Below are 24,015 nucleotides of genomic sequence, written 5' to 3' on the forward strand. Positions count from 1 at the left end.
TGATTCTTGACACTATCCGCTATCAGCTTTCAAATAAAGTCGATTAATTTGAAAGTTGAGAGAGTCAATAATTAAACAAAATCATTGAGAGCCAGCTATTCTTTATTCATTTAAAGTCGGCTTTATACAAGTGGACTATTAGTATTAATTGTACAATAGAAAAGTTAAGTTTACGTTAACAAAATAAAAATGTTGAGTCAAAATTAGAAAAAATAAGAAACAAACAAGAGACAGATTATCGCAGAAAGCTTGTCAAAAGAGGTAGAAATAGTTGATGTTAGGCTGGCACGATCATAGTTGAACGAATGAACCAAAAGTTGAGTCAGGTAGACGAAGCAGAGCGGTACGAAACTGAGCGTGTGGCAGAGTCGGATCGATCGAAGATGATGTGGCGTTGAACATTTTACAGGCGTTGTTGAATGGTGAATTAGTGACGCGACCATTCCGACAGCCTTTGATGTAAATAATTCCGTTGTTTTTGAGTGCTCTCGTTGTGAACGTTATTTGAGAACGAAGACTCGGCGAGTTGATTTTCCCGGTAAGCAGCGAATGAATAAACGAAACACATGCATTCACCCTTCGACGGATCAAAGTTTGCAGACCGAGACCGAGTTTGCTAAAACACAAGGCTGAGCTCAGAGTTGCCAAAGCCGTTCGAAATAATCGAAAAATTCGGTTTTTGAATGTTCGCAGTTTTTTGAATTTTTTGGCAATTTTTTGGGAAATTTTGGAAAAATATTCCAAAAAAAATCGAAAAATAGGCCCTGGATCAGGGAGCATACCAAATTTTTTTGTGAAGTGCGCCACAGGTTCAAAATCATTGTCGTCTCGGTCGATATAGAAGTTGATGTGAACGAAAGATCAAAACGAAATTAGACATTTATTAACGAAATACACACACACACATAGAAGTTTGACAGATAAATTTTCCATTGATGGAAGTCGTTCTTTCTTTTCAATTCGTTGCTCGCACGCGTAACTTACCAGTCTCGCGTCGTCGAATAAAAAAAACCTTTTTCTAGAGGAATTTATCCCTATAAATTTTCAATATATTTATTTATGAATTAAGTGTTTAAGCTGTTCGTTTATTGTCAGGTAAATAAACGCGTGATCGTCCGTAAAACATGTTTTTGTGTCATGGAAATTTAATTGATTTTTTTTTTGTACTCCTTCCTATATGTGAAACTTTCTCAGAATTCTGATGAATCTGATGTTTTCATTGATTGTTTCGATGGGATGTCGTCACGTTGAAAATGACAAAAGTGAATGCAATTTTCTTTATGGCTGACGCACTCAGCTAAATGGTGTCCCTAAAAGGAAGTGTACAAAGTGTGTCGATATTGTCTGAGCACATAACCTCACATTACACATTTCTTGATTCACTTGAACGCTATTTCGATCAGTTTTGTAATAGTGGCAAGTGCGAACTTTTTGTGAAATATAAAAAAAATTTTGATTGCTTCGTTCATCAAAAACGTTTCGAATCTGAAAGCATTCAAAGCAATACGAACACAAATTCAGTTCATTGTTGTCATGCACCATCTATGACATTATAAATTGGAACGAATTGCATTCGTGTGATTCGTGTAAATTATGCATACCATACCAGTCTAAATACGTTTTGCAATTTATATAGAAAACTTTGTTTATTTTATCGATCGAGGTATTACCCGAATGACTCTTGTTAGTGCAGAAAACGACGCGGTATTTTTTATTGTGATGTGTCACTTTCGTTCATTGTTTTTTGTTCGACTGAATTACGTTTCGCTTGAAATTCCACAATTTAAATTTCCTTTCTCTTCTCGCATGATTTCAGTAAATTCCTATAGAAATGCCTTCCGACGCAAAGAAACGTGATCAAGCTCGCAAGAAGGAGGCTCAGAAGAAGCGTAATCAAAAGATTATATCTGTGAACGGCGGTTCGACTGATGCGTCCAAAACCAATGGAACCACAAACGGTCAACCGGTTGAATTGACCGAAGAAGGTTGGTGGAATGACATGCCGTGTGCCAAAGCACCTAGCAGGGTAATAGATGTTTTTACACGTCAAATAGAGTAGTATGTTGATACCAATAATACCATTAGCAGCAACCATTAAAGCTACTAATGGTATTATTGGTATAAAAATACTGCTCTATTTGACGTGTAACAACATCTATTACCCTGCTAGGTGCTTTGCGTGTGCCGGTTTTAAATTTCAAATTTTTATTATTTTTTTCTTTGCAGAGCTCCTCTGTGCTAAGCTTGAAGAAGAAGCACGAATATCGGCTGAAGCCCGGTCATGTACGGGTACTTCGGCCGTACATCCCCGATCGCGTGATATCAAAATGTCCAATTTTGCTATAACCTTTTTCGGTTCCGAATTGCTGCAAGACACCACACTCGAATTGAATTGTGGTCGTCGTTATGGCTTAATTGGATTGAATGGCTGCGGTAAATCGTCATTGTTGTCTGTTCTGGGCAATCGCGAAGTGCCGATACCCGAACACATTGACATTTTCCATTTGACGCGTGAGATTCCAGCTAGTACCAAATCGGCTTTACAATGCGTCATGGAAGTGGATGAAGAGCGATTGAAGCTGGAGAAAATGGCTGACGAATTGGCTACGCGTGAGGACGATGAGTCACAGGATCAGCTAATGGATATCTACGATCGCTTGGATGACATGGTACGGGCGCCATACACGTCGCGTAACCATTCTTTTTACTTTAATCATATCCATCTTACAGAATGCCGATCAAGCGGAAATGAAGGCGGCCAGAATTTTGCACGGTTTGGGATTCACCAAAGAGATGCAACAGAAACAGGCCAAAGACTTTTCGGGAGGTTGGCGAATGAGAATCGCTCTGTACGTACCAAATGGGCATTGTGTTCGATTTTGTACTCATTCTCTTTTCTTTGTTCACCCATCCAGGGCCAGAGCGTTATTCGTTAAGCCGCACCTGTTGCTGTTGGATGAACCGACCAATCATTTGGATTTGGATGCTTGTGTGTGGCTTGAAGACGAATTGAGCCAATACAAACGAATTTTGGTATTAATTTCGCATTCCCAGGATTTCCTGAATGGTGTCTGCACCAACATCATTCACATGAACAACAAGCGACTCAAATATTATACGGGTAATTACGAAGCGTTCATGAAGACTCGCATGGAACTGCTGGAAAATCAAATGAAGCAGTACAACTGGGAACAAGATCAAATCGCCCACATGAAGAACTATATCGCGAGATTCGGCCACGGTTCGGCTAAGCTGGCTAGACAGGCACAGTCGAAGGAGAAAACTTTGGCGAAAATGGTGGCACAAGGCCTAACGGATAAGGTCGTCGATGATAAGACGTTGAATTTCAGCTTTCCATCATGTGGAACGATTCCACCTCCAGTTATTATGGTTCAGGTTCGTATAACAATGGTTAGTCCGCGGCAACCATGACGCTAATTTTCCTGATTTTCCTGACAGAATGTTAGCTTCCGATACAATGACACGACACCGTACATCTACAAAAACTTGGAATTCGGCATCGATTTGGATACTCGTCTGGCTCTGGTCGGACCGAATGGTGCCGGAAAATCCACACTGCTGAAGCTGTTGTACGGAGATTTGCAACCAACGTCCGGAATGATTCGGAAAAATTCCCATTTGCGCATTGCTCGCTACCATCAGCATTTGCACGAACTGTTGGACCTCGACGTCAGTCCGCTGGATTACATGATGAAAGCGTTCCCCGAGGTGAAGGAACGTGAAGATATGCGCAAAATCATCGGTCGTTACGGTCTAACCGGTCGACAACAGGTCTGTCCCATTCGACAGCTGAGCGATGGTCAACGGTGCCGAGTGGTGTTCGCTTGGCTGGCCTGGCAAACTCCACATTTATTGCTGTTCGACGAACCCACCAATCATTTGGATATGGAAACCATCGATGCACTGGGCGAAGCTATAAGCGATTTTGATGGCGGTATGGTGTTGGTTAGCCACGATTTCCGGCTGATCAATCAAGTGGCGGAAGAGATTTGGATTTGTGAGAATGAAACGGTTACGAAATGGAATGGCGGCATTTTGGATTACAAGGACCATTTGAAGAAGCGCATCATTAAAGATATAGAAAAGGCCGAAAAGGCGAAAAAGAAATAAAGAGATGCGAGATGGGTGGTGGTCGCCGTTGAGGACTGGTTCTTTAAACTATCTTCTTTGATCGACTCGTTTTTCTTTTAGGTAATTTAAACGGAATTTTCCTTTGGCGAACTTATTTTCGGTCCAAAATTTTTAAATTTTTTTTTTCTATTTTCATTTCGATCAATCAAATACTAAATCCGAATCCGCAACTGTTGAACAATTATCTCTCGGTGATTTCTTTTTTTTTTGGGTTTTTTTTTCTTTTTTTGTTTTTGGCTAAAAGATGACAAAATTACGGACAGAAAAATACAAAATCAATCCATCGATCGTTAAATGTTTCCAAACTTTAATCGTTAAAATCCTACTTATCGCTAGTGTAATTGGAAAAACAAAAATACAAAAAAACCGACTATAGCAAAATGAATGTAGTTACAATAAACAAAAACGTGTGATCTTAATAATTTATTTCCTAGGTCTCTGTTGTTTTTTTTAGGGCTTACATATTTTTTAGGAATTTACTTTAACTCACAATAACACTCTTTCAAGTGAATACAATATTATTATTATACTTTGAGCGACAAACAAAAAAAAATCATTTGTGTTTTACTCGTAGTTGGTATTTTCTCCTTAGCGTACAGTGCAGATAGAGAGTCAAGTAACTGTTTTGCAGCGTGATGATCACGAGGATGATCATCTTTCAGAATGACGAAATGGTCGAAAATTTCTGGTCTACTCATTGTTTTCCGAATTTTCCTCACTTGGTAAGGGTACAGTGCCTCATATCCAGGGAATATTATTAGCAATTTATCGAAATTAACAGAAGTAATAGGGAACGTCAGATTTTCTGAACAGAAAATCTTTTGGCTTGGAAACGGAAATGCAAACGGAAACAAGGTGCTGAAAGAACAGGTTAAGACACGAAGGCGGGTGAAACCATAGAGGTAGACTACCTACAGCAGGCGTCCCACTTTTCCGAAATATCCGAAATGTCCGAAATTTTACACATTTGTCCGAAATTGTCCGAAATGTCCGAAATTTTCTTCAAGATCTGACCGAATTTAAATATTGAAACTTATAAAAGACTCTACAAAAAAAAATCGCCTGCGGCGCGCTTCATACATTTTTCAATTATAATTTCCGTGTACCAATTCTTTGTCTTAAAATTTATATCAACATAGATGAGGGAGTAAATTAATTTTACGTACATATGTACATATGTACAACCCTTTGAATTATTTGAATTAAGATTCGTCCATCAGTCAACAACAGTCATTCGCTAATTAAATAAGTGTTTTACTAAAAACGATTTTGATTAAATCGTTACTGAATTTGTTAAGGGCAGATTCCGCCAATAACGGTCTGTTGAGTTACAATTTTTAAGACTGAAAACTCTAGTTTCAAGAAAAAATCGTAGTTTCAGGCATTAGACTGATCCTTCCTTTATTGCCTCAAAGTGTTAAAAATTTGATCTGAGGTAACTGGTCATACAAAACTATTGCAATTGGCGGAGGTCTGCATTTTCAAACCCATATTCTACGGCGATCTCGTCTATCAAAATTTTTTTTCCGCCAACAACGGATTTGTTCCATAGTTTTTCACGCTCTATCGTGTCCAGCAATTTTTTTTTCGTTCACCATAGAAACTCAGGCGTCCGCTGATAGACGATTTTACAGATTTTAAAATTTACCATCAGCGAACCGGCGAGCCGCTCTTAACTTAAACTACTTTCATTTCACTCGTCACAATCCGAGCCTTCACATAGATATTGTAATAATCGATGAGATAGACACACTCTCCTGGTTTCTTCAGGATAACTTTAACTTCTGAAGGCAGTCAAATTCAAAAAACTCTGCATCCCATATTGACAAATTTTTAAAGATTTTTTATTCAGTAAGGGAACTATCGATATTGTCGAATTTTTTAAGTTACTTGGAACTAAATAGAAAATTTGCCTGACTGTGGCGTATCGAGCTTCGAAAAGTAAAAATACGACTGATGTTTTGAAGGTCGGCGTATTAGGCATCTAGCATAAATTTGAAGTGCGAACAATAGTACATTACTAAACCAGTGTATAGTATGGCGTTTTACTTTACGAGCGAGGGAAAGGGTTTTAACTAGTGAGAGAAAGGCTACATTCCCTCACTAGTAGTAAAGTAAAATACGTTTCTAAGCATTAGTACAAAATTTTTGGAATTGGAGTCGTCTGCGGTAAAAAAGTATGTTGCCTGGAAGTTCAACTAGTTTTATATGAATAAAACCGTTCTAAAACTTTTTCTTTCTTTTTTAAATATTTTGAGCCAGGTTTCAGTTAATCCTCAAATTTAACAATACTTTTAGTAAAACATTTTTCAAGTCCTATATACCAGTTAATGATCAATTCATGTCACGCCAAAATATACTCCAAACAAATTTTTGAGTTTAGAATTTGTCACCAAATTCTGCTGATAAAAAACGTTGAAATTTGGTGAGGGAATGATTTTAAATTTCTCACAGACTATTCCTATTGCGATTCTTTAGTGAAAACTGGAAAACATTTGTCCGAAATTTTTTCTGGAAATGTCCGAAATTTTATACAAATTGTCCGAAATGTCCGAATTTCGGACAGGGCAAAATTTAGTGGGAGGCCTGACCTAGAGTAATTATGACCCGAATTGCTTCGCATTGCTTTATTTTGACGTTTTGGGTTCCTTTACTTTTGACATTAAAGAGTCCCTTTTTACTGTCTGTACACGAAGCTGTCACTCATACATTCAAATATATGATTTTTCATTTTAATTTGTCAGTTTGTTCTATAGAGTGTTATGATGGAAGAGAAGAAGATATTTTGACAAGTACCCCAAGGCAAGTTAAAATAAACTGGTCTTCTGTCCTCTCGCTCTCAACGTACCACGTTGAAAGAGAAGCAAATACTTTGACATGTACCCCAAGGCTAGTTATAATTAACTAGTCTGCGGTTTTCTCGCTCTGATCATAACAGTCTATTGAGAGGGTCCTTGGGCGAAACACAAATTTTGACAATTTAGACGTGTTTTGTTAAACACACCTTTTTATAGATTGTATATGAAAAGAAAACTTGAAGAAAAAAAATTATTTTTATCAAGTTGACATTTCACACAACCTACAATGAGTGTGTTGAACAAAACCTGACTGAATTGTCGAAATTTGTGTTTTACCGCCTTCGTGACACACTCAGAATTGTCTCAACCTGTTCTTTCAGAACCTTGAACGGAAAGGGCAAGTTTGACAGATTTACTGAAAAAAATTTTAATTAAACAAAATGCCGTTGTGTGGCGCATGATCTCAAGAGTCCAGTAAAACAATTGTTTTTTCAATCGGAGCCGAGCGACAAGCCTTTGAAAATGTGATGTTTGTATTGATGATATCAAAGTCTTGTCGTTCAAAATATATTGGTCGGATGGAGAAAACAATTAGTTTACCGGACTCTTGAGATTATGCGCCACACAATGGCATTTTGTTTAATTAAAATCCTTGGAGTCAGAATTTAATTCTGTTTTAGTGAATATGTCAAACTTGCCCTTTCCAATTGCGTTTGTGTTTTCATTTTGAATTTCTTTTCAGAAAATCTGACGTTCTCTAATATTTTCTTAAAATTTTGCTGAATTTCAGTAACTTTCGATAAGTTTCAATATAATGTAAAAAGAGAATGTCAAGAAGAGTGTTCACCCTTCGAGCTCAGTTAAATTAACTGGTTTGTTCCTAGTTAACTGAACTTTTACGTACAAATTTTGACGCATCACCCATAGAGTTACACTCGAGAGGTGGCATGGTGGCGTTGATGCTAATCTGCACCCAAAAATTACATGGGCACCCAGACATGTTTAAAAATGACAGCGCCACCATGCCATCTCTCGAGTGTATATGGTATCACCCATCGAAACCAGTTAAGCAACTGGTCATTCTTCTCTCTTTTACGCTCTTTTAACACTGTATACAGCTTTCAGCTTACGTGATCTGACCCATAAACCATAGTGACACATTTTGAGCTCATTCTTCAAATTTAATTTTCCGTGATTTTTTTTTGGACTGGTGAAATCCACTCAATGAGCTGTCGTTTTTTAAATTTAATTTTATCATGAAACCGTCAAGACTCATTTTGTACAAAATGTAGCTCATGTTGTCTGTTACGTTTTTTACATTTGCCGGCATTAAAATGATTGAAGACTTTTCGGCCAAAAATTTGTCACTCTAAGTTTCAGAGCCTGGAATAGTGAGAACGTTTCACCAATTTTCATGATTTTTCGCTAATTTTCATGATTTTTGTGAATCTTTAAAATCACGGAGATCGCGAAAATTCGTACGATTTCATGCTTTGGCTCAAAGTTTTTTGAGCATTTACGGATGAATTTGCTTCATCTGTTTTTCACTCAAACAAAACTTATACAAATAATTGAATCGATCCAGAAGAAGTTCGGCGAACGGTGAGGCGCGACATGAGCCACAGAATTCCACCGTATATCGACAGGTGTGAATCGATCAACATTGAACCACTAGCTCGACGTAGAGTTAATGCGTGTGTTCTTTTCACTTTTGATCTTCTAAATGGAAATCTTGGCTAGGAAGATTGTTTTAAACCCTCAAGTAAAATGTAAGTAGTCAGGGGGCATGTTGCCATTGATGAAATAAATGAAAGAAAAAAGAAAAATAAAACTACTCACATGTCTTTATAGTGTTTTACCGTTAAAATGCGCGTGCGTGTAACTATTTCATCCGTATAAAAACGTACAAGCACTTTTTTGTGTGTAAGTGAATCAGCTGAAAAACAGCTGAAGCAAATTCACTTCGTAGTTTCACTAACGTCCACTGCAATTTCGATCGATTTTCATGATTTTTGAAAATATTATTTTGTGAGGATTTTTAATGATTTTCATTGGGATGTCTCTACAGTTTTTGTCGGATTTTCAAGAATTTCCAAACATTTTTTGAGAATTTTTAGTGTTTTGAAGATTTTCTTGGATTTTCTTGTTTTCAAATATTTTCAACGGACTTTCCGAGGATTTTTTTTTTTCGCTGGACAGACGCACTCCGACTTGGTTTACTATCTAACGTCATCCACAGAGCCATAACCTCGATGCTTTTCCATACATTTTATCAACATTTTGTTTGCTAGTCTGAGGATGACGTTTGAAATTTCGTTGTTGCACTCGGAACAGACCTACACAATAGAAGGTTGTCTTTCCCAAGGTATAGATACATTATTTTCGATATTTTCGATTCGATTTTGGTTAATTTGTTTGCATGGAAAAGGTGTGTTACCGCGTATACACGGCAGAGTAAAGTTAACCAGGCAAGAGTGGATGTTTGACAAGGGACCTGAATAATCTAGTAGCCCTATATTTTTTGCGAATAAAATTTTTCAATTTATGTCAGCGTTCATTTGAGTTCATTTTCATACAGTGTATTAGGTCCCTTATTTGACGTTTCGAAAATGAACCGCTCCTGCCTGGTTTATTTTACTCTGCCGTGGCGTATATAATAAAATGGCGATCAGCGTAACCTCCCCAAAGTTTACAGCCTCACAATTTACAAAAAGAGTGGCAAATCGAGTTGTTTGCCTCTCGGTTTTTTTTCAAGTAAATTGTCGAAATCATAAATGGAAGTTAAGAAAAATCTTACAACGTAACGTATGTGCTGTTAAGGTAAGGCCCCAAAAAGTGATGACGCTTTCTCTATTATCAGTGGGATTCTTCATAATATGCCAGGTGCCTAGGCCCATTATTCGAGAAATAAAACAGACTAAAATGTTATCCGAAGAATCGTGAGCCTGTAGAAACGCAAAGACTTAACAATATGGTACCTCCGCATCCATTGACATTTAAAGAGCAAGAAGAAGAAGAAGTTGAGCCAAGAGACTCTAAAAACACCATAGAGTATAGCGCGAGCGATTAAAACATGACTTCGATAATTAAATTGCTAGCGATATCTGGATCAAGCGATGAATCGCCACCGTGTTATCTGTTGCAAGTGGACGAAGTAAGAATTTTGTTGGACTGCGGTTGGGATGAGAAATTCGATCCAAATTTTATCAAAGAAATAAAAAGGTAAACATTGCCGGTGCAATGCACACTCTCCCGTCACTGTGGCCTAATACCCTTGATATAATTACTCTATAGGCATGTCCACACCATCGATGCAGTGTTACTCTCATATCCGGATCCATTCCATTTGGGAGCACTTCCCTACCTAGTCGGTAAATTAGGTTTGAATTGTCCGATTTATGCGACCATTCCGGTGTACAAAATGGGTCAGATGTTTATGTACGACCTGTACATGTCGCATTACAACATGTACGACTTTGAGCTGTTTTCATTAGACGACATCGACACGGCGTTCGAGCGGATAATTCAATTGAAATACAACCAGAGCGTTGCGTTAAAGGGCAAGGGATACGGAACGATAACGATAACACCGTTGCCGGCCGGTCATATGATTGGTGGTACGATTTGGAAAATCATTAAAGTCGGCGAAGAGGACATAGTCTACGCAGCCGATTTCAATCACAAGAAGGAGAGGCATTTGAACGGTTGTGAATTGGAGAAACTGCAACGTCCATCACTGCTGATCACCGATGCCTACAATGCCAAATATCAACAAGCCAGACGCAGAGCAAGGGATGAGAAACTGATGACGAATATACTGCAAACGTTGCGGAACAATGGGAATGTTTTAGTGTGTGTGGACACTGCTGGTCGTGTTTTGGAACTAGCTCATATGTTGGACCAATTCTGGCGTAACAAAGACTCCGGCCTCTTGGCCTACTCGTTGGCCATACTGAATCATTTCAGCTACAATGTCATCGAGTTCGCCAAATCGCAGATCGAATGGATGAGCGACAAATTGATGAAAAGTTTCGAGGGCGCACGGAACAATCCGTTCCAATTCAAACACTTGCAGTTGTGTCACAGCTTGAACGATCTGAATAAAATATCCAGTCCGAAAGTGGTACTGGCCTCGACGCCGGATATGGAAAGTGGATTCACACGAGAATTGTTTGTGCAGTGGGCGGCGAATCCGAACAACAGCATCATTATCACATCACGGTATGAGAGCAGATTCACCATTCGAATTGGAACGTCTGTTCACCCAAAATGTTTTCTTTCAGATCGTCTCAAGGGACTCTGGCTCGCGATTTACTAGAAAATGGTGGAAATGGACGGAAAATCGAACTGGATGTGAGGCGACGCGTCGAACTCGAAGGTGCTGAATTGGAAGACTATATGAGAACGGAGGGCGAACGACACAAACTGTCGAAACTGATCAAACAGGATATTGATGACAGTAGCTCGGACTCTGACGACGATTTGGAAATGAATATCATTACCGGCAAGCATGACATTGTCGTGCGGAACGAGAGTATGGCACATTCGGGCTTCTTTAAAACCAGTCGCAAGCAGCATGTCATGTTTCCATTTTACGAGGAGAAGATCAAAAGTGACGAGTACGGCGAGATCATTCAGCTGGAGGATTACAAAATGCTCGACGTTGGTTTTGATGTAGTCATGGACGATAACAAAGAGAACACGCAACAAGTGAAAATTGAGGATATCAAGAAGGAATCGGATAAGAACAAAAATGGTGAGTCATGAGCGTTGTGCCGGCATTTTCACCAAATTACCCTCCATTTCAGACTGCGTCTTGGTTGAAAAGCCAACGAAATGCATCAGTAGCCGGAAGCTGATCGAAGTAAACGCCCAAGTTCAATTCATCGACTTCGAGGGTCGATCAGATGGTGGATCTCTACTACAAATTCTGTCACAACTACGCCCGCGTCGAATTGTGGTGGTTCGTGGTTCACCAGAAAACATAGACATAGTGTCAAAGCATTGCGTCCAGAGCATTGGTGCCCGTGTCTTCACGCCGAAAAAGGGCGACATTGTGGACGCAACAACCGAAACACACATCTACCAGGTCCGATTGACTGAGGCATTGGTGTCGCAATTGTTCTTCCAAAGGGGTAAAGATGCCGAAATTGCATGGATGGACTCGGCGGTGGTGGTGCGCAAAAAGCAAATAGCTGCGGTTGGAGCGACTCTCGATATGGAAGTTGATCAAGAGGAGCCAACGGAAGGTAAAATTTGAAAACAATTTATTGTGAATGCCGTGCTAGCAACGAATACTTTTGCAGTGATCGACGACGAAGACCAAAAGCTACTCACATTGGCACCGCTGGAGGAGGAGGACATTCCGCCACACAATTCAGTTTTTGTCAACGAATTGAAACTGTCGGATTTCAAGCAAATTTTGCAGAAGCACAACATCAATTCGGAATTTTCGGGTGGTGTGCTGTGGTGTTCGAATGGAACGTTGGCTTTGAAGCGGGTAATATTGATTTTCGTTTTGCATTTTCAAGTGGGAAATTCTCATTGAACGTTTCGTTAGGTTGACACTGGCAAAGTAACGATGGAAGGATGTCTGTCGGAAGATTACTACAAAATCCGGGAGCTGCTGTATGAACAATATGCGATCATATAATTGTCAAATAGAGTGGGCCCTGGCCGAACGATGTGAAAGTTTTGTTTTTGTGTCGATTCTTTGTGGTTGTTTGTTGCTCTGGAAGCACTGGATGTACTGGATGCTCTGGATGCTCTGGATGCTCTGGATGCTCCGGATGCTCTGGATGGACCCATACCAGTCCTTTACCTTTTTACATTCTTTTATCAAAATCAAAAATTCAAATCAAAATTCTGTCTCAAACAAGTTTATTGATCTCGATCGAAGACGTTTCAACGAGTAAAAAAGTCGAAAATCTATTCGTCCATCTCGTCTGGAATTTGAGAGTCTTCCACAACTCTGCTCGACGGCACGTAAACTTTGAAAGCGAACTTTGATTTTGGAAACGATCCCTGTAAATAGACCCCGAATATTGCAATCGATTGTAGTCGTCAATCATAACGTTGATTTACCGTATTAATAACGGCACATCCTTGCTGGGTGGTATGAAAACCTTGACTAGGATCTCCGATGACAACCAAATCGGGAAGTGGATAGAGACTGAGCGCTGCATCGAATTGCCAGTATGTGGGAAGCGTAATCTGGCAAAGTGGCGTCAGATTACCTTGACAAATGAGCGTCCGGGCAAACTGAAAGAGAAATTTGATTTTTTGTTACAAAAACGAATTTTCGTCCAATTTTTGTTGCGTCGACTGATTACATGATCTTCCAGTTGTCCGGATTTGGGAAAGTGTATGGTGTTCCGACAGAATTTCGTTACCAAATCGGCTCGACACACGACAATCTGCTGTGTGCAATACTGTAACCGGCATGGATTCGTCGCGAAAATTGCTCGCGGAACCTTTTTCTGAAAGTCTTTCCACAAACAGTTCGGCAACGGAGGTCGTGGTAAAATATTCGCTGTCGCTGGATCGTCCAGTGACGGTACGAACACGATGTCGGTGTCCTGTTTGATGCCCATATACGGCTCGATTACATCGGCTAGTTCAGCTAATTTGGCTTTCAAGGTGAACGGGTTCTCTGACGATTTGATGAATGATCCCATTAGCACGATAGCGCTTGGTGGGCAGCTATTGTATCCGCTAAACAGCATGTTCAGTTTCTCCATAACCTATTGCGGTTTGGAGGTAGAAAATGCTTACAGCACTCTGACGGTTGAGTTCAAATGATTCAGAAATTGTACCTCTCCATTGTCAAGCCAACAGTCCGAAACGAATACTAAAGTCGCATCAGTGTTGGACCGTTCAATCTGTAGCAGCCGTGGAGAACTTTTCAACAAACTTTTCGACCTTCCTCCCCAAGTATTCGCTGTACCGAAATAGCTACGACTCGACTCAGCCATCTCTGGCGGTGGAAAACCTAAGTGATGAGGAAACGCAGATGGTCTGTCTTGGTTTGATCGAACCGCAGAGCATAAACTTACCCAAACCGGACACCTTCAAAATTTCGTCGTTGTACGTTCCTTCAACCAGAACAAAGGAACCTTCGCAGAACAAACCGCTGTGATACTGTGCATTGGACAGATCAAGCTCGACAATTCCAGTAGGATCTTCGATGAATAGCTTTCGTTCACGGATCTGTGTCAGCAAGCCCAAAACGACGACATCCCTCATTTTGGACGCAGCCAAGAGATTTTCGACTCTTCTCAGCTGAAACTTTTTGGCTTGTGATTTGGTACCTTGCACCACCGCCGAGAAGAGTTCGTGCCTGGAGGTCCGTTGCCACAACATGTTGTAGCGATCCGTTAAATAGATCGATTTGATTGTTGCGTCGGGCAGTATGCTTTTGTGTTTGGTGTCCAGAATGAAGTGCTTCCGATCGGTGTCATATCTATAACTAGGCACATCGAACGCGTTGATGACACTGAATACCGTTTCCGATTCGTCTAGACCAGAATTCGAGCATTCCTGCAATTAAAGGGTAGGTCACACGTCTGCTTCCTATCATTGAACATCGACGGAAATTACTCGTATCGCCAATTCAACGTTCGACTTCTCAATCACCGACGATGTCAGTGATTGATTCTGAATGTGATTTAGTATTGTAGCCAACCATTTCTCCCGTTCCGACTCCTTCAGAGTCAACAATTGTTGAGCTAAGAACTGTGATATTTCTCTGAAACGAGCGATTACATAGAGAACACGACCGGAATCGTAACAGAGTCCAGACTTACGATCGGACAACATAGCCACTTAGTTTCAATGCATTTTGAACACGACCTTTATATCGAGACAATTCCATTACGACAAAAAAGTTTGTTTGTTTTTACACACCACATAACACACAGAACTTTGTTTTGGTCGTTTTGACATAAAAGTTTCGCGCCTTTTATCGGACTGTTGTCATCGCTTTTCTTTATTTTGCACTGGCAACAACATGCAGTGACAAATGTTCGACATCTGCCATATGAACAGTAAATTGAATAGACTGTTACGATGAAAGAGAAGAAGATATTTTGACAAGTACCCCAAGGCAAGTTAAAATAAACTGGTCTTCTATCCTGTCGCTCTCAACGTACCACGTTGAAAGAGAAACAAATACTTTGACAAGTAGCCCAAGGCAAGTTATAATAACTAGTCTTCGGTTTTCTCGCTCTGATCATAACAGTCTCTGGAATTTTTACAACAGTAAGTTTGACAGCTACACCTCCAGCAAGTTTTAACTGGTTAGTTTGCCACTACAGTCATGCTTTTATAGAGTGTTATGATGGAAGAGAAGAAGATATTTTGACAAGTACCCCAAGGCAAGTTAAAATAAACTGGTCTTCTATCCTGTCGCTCTCAACGTGCCACGTTGAAATATAAGCAAATACTTTGACAAATACCCCAAGGCAAGTTATAATTAACTAGTCTTCGGTTTTCTCGCTCTGATCATAACAGTCTCTGGAATTTTAACAACTGTAAGTTTGACAGCTACATCTCCAGCAAGCTTTAACTGGTTAGTTTGCCACTACAGTCATGCTTTTATAGAGTGTTATGATGAAAGAGAAGAAGATATTTTGACAAGTACCCCAAGGCAAGTTAAAATAAACTGGTCTTCTGTCCTCTCGCTCTCAACGTACCACGTTGAAAGAGAGACAAATACTTTGACAAGTACCCCAAGGCAAGTTATAATAACCAGTCTTCGGTTTTCTCGCTCTGATCATAACAGTCTCTGGAATTTTTACAACAGTAAGTTTGACAGCTACACCTCCAGCAAGTTTTAACTGGTTAGTTTGCCACTACGGTCATGCTTTTATAGAGTGTTATGATGAAAGAGAAGAAGATATTTTGACAAGTACCCCAAGGCAAGTTAAAATAAACTGGTCTTCTGTCCTCTCGCTCTCAACGTGCCACGTTGAAATAGAAGCAAATACTTTGACAAATACCCCAGGGCAAGTTTTAATTAACTAGTCTTCGGTTTTCTCGCTCTGATCATAAGTCTCTGGAATTTTAACAACAGTAAGTTTGACAGCTACATCTCCAGCAAGCTTTAACTGGTTAGTTTGCCACTACAGTCATGCTTTTATAGAGTGTTATGATGAAAGAGAAGAAGATATTTTGACAAGTACCCCAAGGCAAGTTAAAATAAACTGGTCTTCTGTCCTCTCGCTCTCAACTTACCACATTGAACGAGAAACAAATACTTTGACAAGTAGCCCAAGGCAAGTTATAATTAACTAGTCTTCGGTTTTCTCGCTCTGATCATAACAGTCTCTGGAATTTTAACAACAGTAAGTTTGACAGCTACATCTCCAGCAAGCTTTAACTGGTTAGTTTGCCACTACGGTCATGTTTTTATAGAGTGTTATGATGAAAGAGAAGAAGATATTTTGACAAGTACCCCAAGGCAAGTTAAAATAAACTGGTCTTCCGTCCTCTCGCTCTCAACTTACCACATTGAACGAGAAACAAATACTTTGACAAGTAGCCCAAGGCAAGTTATAATAACTAGTCTTCGGTTTTCTCGCTCTGATCATAACAGTCTCTAGAATTTTTACAACAGTAAGTTTGACAGCTACACCTCCAGCAAGTTTTAACTGGTTAGTTTGCAACTACGGTCATGCTTTTATAGAGTGTTATGATGAAAGAGAAGAAGATATTTTGACTAGTACCCCAAGGCAAGTTAAAATAAACTGGTCTTCTGTCCTCTCGCTCTGATCATAACAGTCTATTTCGATCAAACAGATTATTGTGTCGACATTGACATTAGAACAAAATAATTCTGTCAATTTTGACACTATACGTCGCCCATACGTCCCTCTCTAAATGGCCAGTTAAGACCAGTTAAGGCAAGGCAAGATAAAATAACTGGTCTGAATTATATTTCCTTCTCTATCATCATAACACTGTATTGGCTGGTTCATATAGTTACCATATGGCTCGTTTACAAGTAAGTAGTTGTAAGTAGTAGCCAGGGCCTATTTTACGGAAACATGTTTCTCAGGTTTTTGAAAGTTTCCAAAATGTTTCTGAAAAGTTTCTTAAAGTTTCTTCAAGTTTCTAGAAAAGTTTCCTTAAGAAACTTTAGGAAACATTTTGGAAACTTTCAGAAACTTGAGAAGCATGTTTTCGTAAAATAGGCCCTGGTAGTAGCACAGCAGAGTAAAATAAACCAGGGAGTAGCGCTTTACGTTTTGAAACGTCAAATAAGGGTCCTAATACACTATATGAAAATGAACTCAAATGTACACTGGACATATATTGAATTAATTTTATTACGTAAAAATATAGATTGTTCAGGTTCACAGTCAAATCAAACAGATTACCTGAAGACAAAATTACCTGCAACAGGTAAGATTTTCAAATCTTTTTTATCAATGCAGTGCAGTCGATTTTATTTCATATTACATTCCCCTAGGAGACTACATTCCATCATTTATACCCCAATATATATTGTATACTCTATTACTAGCTGAGGCATGACGTAAAAAATATCGAATATTCAGAGCTGCAAGCACAGGTGTGACCCTATTCAAGCTGTTGATATTATATGTGATATTTTATGTCGAAATGTCTGGCGGTTATATCTGCAAGTGACGAATATCGTCTTGTGATTGGTGTCGTTTGAATACCTTACCCCTAAGATGACTATCGTTCCAAGTCTACATCATAAGATGTGAGATATTCTGTGTATTGGGCCAAAAATTTTAATTTTTCCAGAAAAGGCAGGGTGAGGGATACATATTGTATAGCACTAAATTTTGATGAAAAATTCACGAAAAATATCCTTTCCAGAAATCATTGCGTCGTTGCCAGTACCTTTTTCGATGTGTATACAATAGACAGTAGTAAATTTGAGCGAAAATTGGGAGATTATGGAATTTTCGTATTGTAGTGAAGGAGAGGGCTACGCAATAACATGATCTGCACTGCCAAAATTATCGGTGTAATTTTCGTCTCACATCTCGCCTGAAAAATGTCTTCCCAAAAAATTTAATTTATTTTCCCGTCGTTTTTCCAGTACCCCAAACGTGGGGACAATACTTCAAAAACGAATACAAACGTTGAAAAGATTAGCGCCCCAAGACAGACTTCTACCACGCCAAGTATCTGTAATATGTTCAGTTTTCGTGGAATACGTTTATCGACATTGTCTCTTATCGCTGACTCTTTGTACGGCGCTGTCCATTTCGTCATCAATCCATTTTCATTCATATACGAGATCAAGCCATCCATTGCATCCTTTAGATAAAATCGCTTCGGCAAATCGATAACAATCGGAGCCATAACGATCTTTATGGTTTTGGGTCTGATTTCAGGTTTTTTCCGACGGATTTCATCGATAAGTTGAGTTTCCATTGTTACGTACGCTTCCGTTTCGGTAACGAATTCATATTCAGTACTTCCATTTACGAATATTAGCCTGATGGTAATATCAAAACGTTTACACTGTTTCTCTTTAGGCTGAAAACATACTAGCCATTTCGCATTGCTGAGATCGACAATAATGCTGTAGAACGGAAGCGGCAGCATAATCTTCGGTGTCAGCAACACAAAATTGCTCATGTGATTTCGGTCTAAGTTGTTCAAAAGTTGTTACAAAGAAAACTTACAGCTTTTCCAATCGGTCATAATCGTACTCAAAGAACCCAATGTAAGCGTCGTAGTTCAATTTTATTGAAATCTCTTTCTCAATTAATTCTTCCATGGTTTTAACACTAGCTACCGTTGCATTCGTTCTCATAAAATTGAACAGTTGTCCCTTGTACACTGTCTGTAGAACTAAACATGTCAGCAACCATACCATCAGTATAAATCTAGCAATGCTTCCATTTGGTGTGTAAAAAGCTTCACCAGTCAGAAGCACACGTAAGAAACTGAAATATGGAGTTGGATTCCTTGATCCGACTACGAATTCGTAATACTCTTTTCCGTGGCACTGGAGTAATTTTATTGCGATAACAGTCACCGCCAATGTCACTGACAAGAAGATCCACATTGTCAATGTGAACGGAAAGAAAAGCGTTTCGAAAGAGCTGTACGGTCTCGGATTCGGTACAACAACGAGAATATTGTCGGAGGAATACGATTTCGTACTGCTCATCACCTCTTCAGTGCTATACGAAGAAACGAATCCTCCCACTATCAAATCGTAGTGACGATCAATCTTAAAAGTGGTGCAATTTCAAACAAGTCAGTAAGTAGTTAGATTCATTGTCAGTTTCGTCGAACTTACAATCATGTCCCATACATCGATAACATCTTGACCCCAAAAGACGGAGATATTCGGTCGAAAATTCAGTTTCGTGGCCAGCTCACACAGTAAGTTGTATTCGAAGCCATCGAAGTCATGCGATCCATCTGAATGATTTCTCGTTACGTATATGTACGGTCGGATTGGTGCAACAAGAATCGGTAGTGGGCATTGAAATAAGTTCGCCGTTTTTGAAGGGAAAAGTTCCGTGTCTACGAAATGGCCATTTTTAAAGACATTCCAAATGACTGGCACAATTTGGCTGCAATGAGTTGGAGCGAATGGAAAGTACGTATGCACCAGAAGTGATTCGTTCTTGTGACAATAAGTCAGGATGTTAACGTCCAAAATCATACTACGCCAACAGGCACTAAATGTGGCGACGAGGTTGCTGTTCAGGTCGGAATCTGCGTCGAAGTTTGTGATAGCTACAGTGTAGAATCCAAAATGTTCCAATGACGTGTTGGTAACGCTCTTCAAAATCGACCTTTAATATACGAAAATACAATTTATGGAGACCGTGCGGACTGATGAGCACGGACATTGAAAAAAATCAAATTACCCCAACGAATCGAGCGAATCAATCAAAATTATATTACTGAAGCGCTCCATGTTTCCGTTCAAATATTCGTTATCGTGCAAAATCCATGTGGAAGATGTGCTCCTACCAAGCGCACCGAATACTTTTCGTAGAATTGCACTGTGCGTTGCATCCGTTTTATTACTAGTAACAAAGACATTAGTCGATCGTTGCAAGTAAAATGTGTCGATGATTGATGTCAAAGCTGCGGCCATTAAATCTTCTTGTTCAGTGTTCAGTTGTAGGTTCCACATGGAGCTGACGGAAGTGATTGCACTTAACATCGTATCATGTAGGCGTTCATCGTTACTCTGGACCCCAGAGTTTGGGGAATTCAAATGGGCACAGAAAAGTGTTGACCTTCCTTCGAAATATCATCCCCCGTGTGGAAGCAGAGCAAAATGTTCGATTGTAATCCGACACAACGTAATTCTTTAGTAAAGAATCTTTACACTTATTGAATATTTCAGAGACTTTGCACAATACGTTGTTGTCTATATTTACGAACTTCGTCCGTCGGGAGCACTTATCGGTCTAATTTTGATTTGTTTTCCCGCTAAACATTTTACTAAATATTTTATGAAATCACTCTCTGAGATCTTTATCATAATGATCCGAGGCTGACGTTTCACATTACCTTTTTCCGAGGGGGAAACCACTGGCCAAAAGGGTGGCAAATCAATTTCTTATTCCTTTTAATTACTTCAATTCCAATGAAAGGAAACAATCAGCGAATGAACTGTGTTTTACAAACCGAATAGCCAAGACCTCGGCCAAGACCGAAAACCGATCATTCTTTTTTGCATTCATTTAGTTCTTTCGTTCATCATACTTATCCGTATTTCCTTTCATTTACGTTCAATTTCTTGTATTTCCAGTCAATTCCTTGTAATTCCTATTAATTACCCGATGCTAAGGCAATTCCTTCGAGGGTGTCTAATCAATTACCCGAGTAATTTCCCCCCACCTTTTTCTAATTATAATAATGGAATAATGGAACGGTTCAGCGCTTTCTCATAGCATAATGAGCCATAGGTACAAAAAATGTTATTTAGTCTGAACAGACCTAATGATTCAGTGATAAGGCACATCAATATGAAAACCGACATGATGAGAACCGAATCAGTGAACTTTGATAACTTATTTATCGTAGCAAAATCACTGTTTCGGCTTCAGAGCTCATGATTATAGTGGCCATGACTGCAAAGCACAGTCCATTCACGTGAATAGCTTGTACGAAGAGCTTGAGCTATAGCTCTGTGGATGTTTTTGAGGAAATGCTAAAAGTTGCTAAGCATCTGAGGATCACACCAAAGTTCACCTCTGAAGGATTAAAAAAAATCACCATCGATCACCCTGATTGATCTTTAATTGGTGGTATCTATAAAAATTTGATGATTTTCTTCACAAAAGACACAACGTTCCATCTACTACTAAAAAGTATAATGTTGTGGGTAAGCAGTGATCATCCATCTACATCTACAGATACACTGTATGATTAGCACTGTTCAATGATCTGCACTTCACAATCTTACGATCAGCTACCGGTCGTTTCAAAAAATTTAATTTATTTTCTCATCGTTTTGCCAGTAACCTAAACGTGGGGACAATAGCTCGAAACCGAAAATCAACATTGAAAGGATTAGCGCACCAACACAGACTTCTACCACGCCAAGTACCTGCAATATGTTCAGTTTTCGTGGAATACGTTTATCGACATTGTCTCTTATCGCTGATTCAGTGTACGGAGCCGTCCACTTCGACGTCATTCCATTTTCATTCATGTACGAGATTAGGTTATCCATTGCATCCTTCAGATAAAATCGCTTCGGCAAATCGATAACAATCGGAGCCATAACGATCTTTATGGTTTTGGGTCTGATTTCAGGTTTCTCCAGACGGATTTCATCGATAAGTTGAGTTTCCATTGTTACGTACGCTTCCGTTTCGGTAACAAATTCATATTCAGTATTTCCATTTAAGGATATCAGCCTGATGGTAATATCAAAACGTTTCCACTGTTTCTCTTTAGGCTGAAAACATTCGAGCCATTTCGCATTGCTGAGATCGACAATTATGCTAAACAACGAAAACGCAGCATAATCTTTGATAATCTTGCAACACAAAAATTGCTCCTAAGTTGTTCAAAGGTGTTGTTGTTATAGCGAAAACTTACAGCTCCTCCAATCGGTCATAATCGTACTCAAAGAAAACGTAGTAGCTGTCGGAGACAAGGGGGTAATCACTAGTAAATCAGTAAATCAAGTAAATCACGGTAAATCACAAAAAATTTTGAAAAATTTTTGAAAAATTTTTAATTGTCACTGGATTACATTTCGAAGTATCGTGGCCGTAAACATATAGGATAAATTTCATGAACTAATACAAATTGAAGTAAATAGATTCAAATTTAGTAGAAACTTCATTTTTGATTTACTTGATTTACTGTGATTTACTGTGATTTACCGTGATTTACTGAGCTAGTAAATCAGTGATTACCCCTCGGTCGGAGATCAATTTTATTGAAATCCCCCTATCAATTAATTCGTCCATGGTTTTAACACTAGCCACCGTTGCATTCGTTCTCATAAAATTGAATAGTTGTCCCTTGTACACCGTTTGTAGAACTAAACACGTCAGCAACCATACCATCAGTATAAATCTAGCAATGCTTCCATTTGGTGTGTAGAAAGTTTCACCAGTCAGAAGCACACGTAACAGACTAAAATATGGAGTTGGATTCCTTGTTCCAACTACGAATTCGTAATACTGTCTTCCGTGGCACTGGAGTAATTTTATTGCGATAACAGTCATCGACAGTGTCACTGACAAGAAGATCCACATTGTCAATGTGAACGGAAAGAAGAGCGTTTCGAAAGAGCTGTACGGTCTTGGATGCGGTACAACAACGAGAATATTGTCGGATGAGTAAGATTTCGTGCTGCTCATAACCTCTTCAGTGCTATACGAAGAAACGAATCCTCCCACTATCAAATCGTAGTGACGATCAATCTTAAAAGTGGTGCAATTAAAGAAAGAAGTGCAAACCGTTGAGAGGTCATCGTACATTTTGCTACTATACTAGCTTTCACATGAATGATTCTATTCACAAAAAGTCCACCACTTGTTTGTGCATATTTGAATTCCCCAAACTCTGGGGTCCAAAGTGAACGATGAACGCTTACATGATAACGATGTTAAGTGCAATCACTTCCATCAGCTCCATGTGGAACCACAACTGAACACTGAACAAGAGAAGATTTATGGCCGAAGCTTTGACATCAATCATCGACACATTTACTTGCGACGATCGACTAATGTCTTTGTTACTAGTAATAAAACGGATGCAACGCACAATGCAATTCTACGAAAAATATTTGGCACGATTGATAAGAACGCATCATCCACATGGATTTTGCACGATAACGAATATTTGAACGGAAACATGGAGCGCTTCAGTAATATAATTTTGATTGATTCGCACGAATCGTTGGGGTAATTTGATTTTTCTTTACAATATTTTTAATGTCCGCGCTATCAGTCCACACGTTTAATTTTCGTATATTTAGGTCGATTTTCGAGATCGTTCCAACACATCATTGGAACATTTTGGATTCTACACTGTAGCTATCACAAACTTCGACGAAGATTCCGACCTGAACAGCAACCTCGTGCCCACATTTAGTGCCTTTTGGCGTCATATGATTTTGGACGTTAACATCCTGATTATTGTCACAAGAACGAATCACTTCTGGTGCATACGTACTTTCCATTCGCTCCAACTCATTGCAGCCAAATTGCTCCAGTCATTTGAATGCCTTTAAAAATGGCCATTTCGTAGAAAAGAACTTTTCCCTTCAAAAACGGGGAACTTATTTCAATGCCCACTACCGATTCTTGTTGACACAATCCGACCGTACATATACGTAACGAGAAATCATTCAGATGGATCGCATGACTTCGATGGCTTCGAATACAACTTACTGTGTGAGCTGGCCACGAAACTGAATTTTCGACCGAATATCTCCGTCTTTTGGGATCAAGATGTTGCGAATGCATGGGCATGATTGTACGTTCGACAAAAATGACAATGAATCTAACTACTCACTGACTTGTTCGAAATTGGCAGTCCAACCACTTTTTATAGAATTGCATCGTCACTTACGTATATTTTGATA

General features: G+C 39.3%; 3 protein-coding genes across 3 annotated transcripts; 2 read left to right on the forward strand and 1 right to left on the reverse strand.

Moving 5' to 3' along the window:
- Positions 1–915: 915 nt before the first annotated feature.
- On the forward strand, positions 916–4,705 carry LOC119072858 (ATP-binding cassette sub-family F member 2). Its single transcript, XM_037178165.1, has 6 exons — positions 916–1,095; positions 1,817–1,985; positions 2,227–2,669; positions 2,731–2,849; positions 2,916–3,396; positions 3,460–4,705. Exons 2-6 carry the CDS (start codon positions 1,832–1,834, stop codon positions 4,129–4,131), a joined length of 1,869 nt encoding a protein of 622 aa, XP_037034060.1. The 5' UTR covers positions 916–1,095; positions 1,817–1,831; the 3' UTR covers positions 4,132–4,705.
- Positions 4,706–9,959: 5,254 nt separating this feature from the next.
- On the forward strand, positions 9,960–12,641 carry LOC119072869 (probable cleavage and polyadenylation specificity factor subunit 2). Its single transcript, XM_037178174.1, has 6 exons — positions 9,960–10,172; positions 10,245–11,171; positions 11,234–11,706; positions 11,759–12,199; positions 12,257–12,450; positions 12,511–12,641. The coding sequence occupies exons 1-6, from the start codon at positions 10,024–10,026 to the stop codon at positions 12,601–12,603; spliced, it is 2,277 nt and encodes a 758-aa protein (XP_037034069.1). The 5' UTR covers positions 9,960–10,023; the 3' UTR covers positions 12,604–12,641.
- A 176-nt stretch (positions 12,642–12,817) lies between these two features.
- Positions 12,818–14,918, reverse strand: LOC119072870 (DNA polymerase epsilon subunit 2). Its single transcript, XM_037178175.1, has 7 exons — positions 14,756–14,918; positions 14,550–14,697; positions 14,006–14,489; positions 13,766–13,941; positions 13,283–13,693; positions 13,035–13,211; positions 12,818–12,974 (listed from the first exon to the last, which is right to left on the reverse strand). Exons 1-7 carry the CDS (start codon positions 14,821–14,823, stop codon positions 12,879–12,881), a joined length of 1,560 nt encoding a protein of 519 aa, XP_037034070.1. The 5' UTR covers positions 14,824–14,918; the 3' UTR covers positions 12,818–12,878.
- Positions 14,919–24,015: the final 9,097 nt, after the last annotated feature.

The sequence above is a fragment of the Bradysia coprophila genome, assembly GCF_014529535.1.
Source record: "Bradysia coprophila strain Holo2 chromosome IV unlocalized genomic scaffold, BU_Bcop_v1 contig_84, whole genome shotgun sequence".
NCBI classification, from domain to species: Eukaryota; Metazoa; Arthropoda; class Insecta; order Diptera; family Sciaridae; genus Bradysia; species Bradysia coprophila.

Bases quoted from the DNA above. Each gene is read 5' to 3' on its own strand.
- LOC119072858 (XM_037178165.1), top strand. From the start codon at position 1,832: ATGCCTTCCGACGCAAAGAAACGTGATCAAGCTCGCAAGAAGGAGGCT. The intron at 2,670-2,730 runs GTACGGGCGCCA...TCCATCTTACAG, and splicing joins ACGATCGCTTGGATGACATG to AATGCCGATCAAGCGGAAAT. The intron at 3,397-3,459 runs GTTCGTATAACA...TTTTCCTGACAG, and splicing joins CTCCAGTTATTATGGTTCAG to AATGTTAGCTTCCGATACAA.
- LOC119072869 (XM_037178174.1), top strand. From the start codon at position 10,024: ATGACTTCGATAATTAAATTGCTAGCGATATCTGGATCAAGCGATGAA. The intron at 10,173-10,244 runs GTAAACATTGCC...ATTACTCTATAG, and splicing joins TTTATCAAAGAAATAAAAAG to GCATGTCCACACCATCGATG. The intron at 12,200-12,256 runs GTAAAATTTGAA...ATACTTTTGCAG, and splicing joins TCAAGAGGAGCCAACGGAAG to TGATCGACGACGAAGACCAA.
- LOC119072870 (XM_037178175.1), bottom strand. From the start codon at position 14,823: ATGGAATTGTCTCGATATAAAGGTCGTGTTCAAAATGCATTGAAACTA. The intron at 13,942-14,005 runs GTAAGTTTATGC...CTCATCACTTAG, and splicing joins TTTGAAGGTGTCCGGTTTGG to GTTTTCCACCGCCAGAGATG. The intron at 12,975-13,034 runs GTAAATCAACGT...GTCTATTTACAG, and splicing joins GATGTGCCGTTATTAATACG to GGATCGTTTCCAAAATCAAA.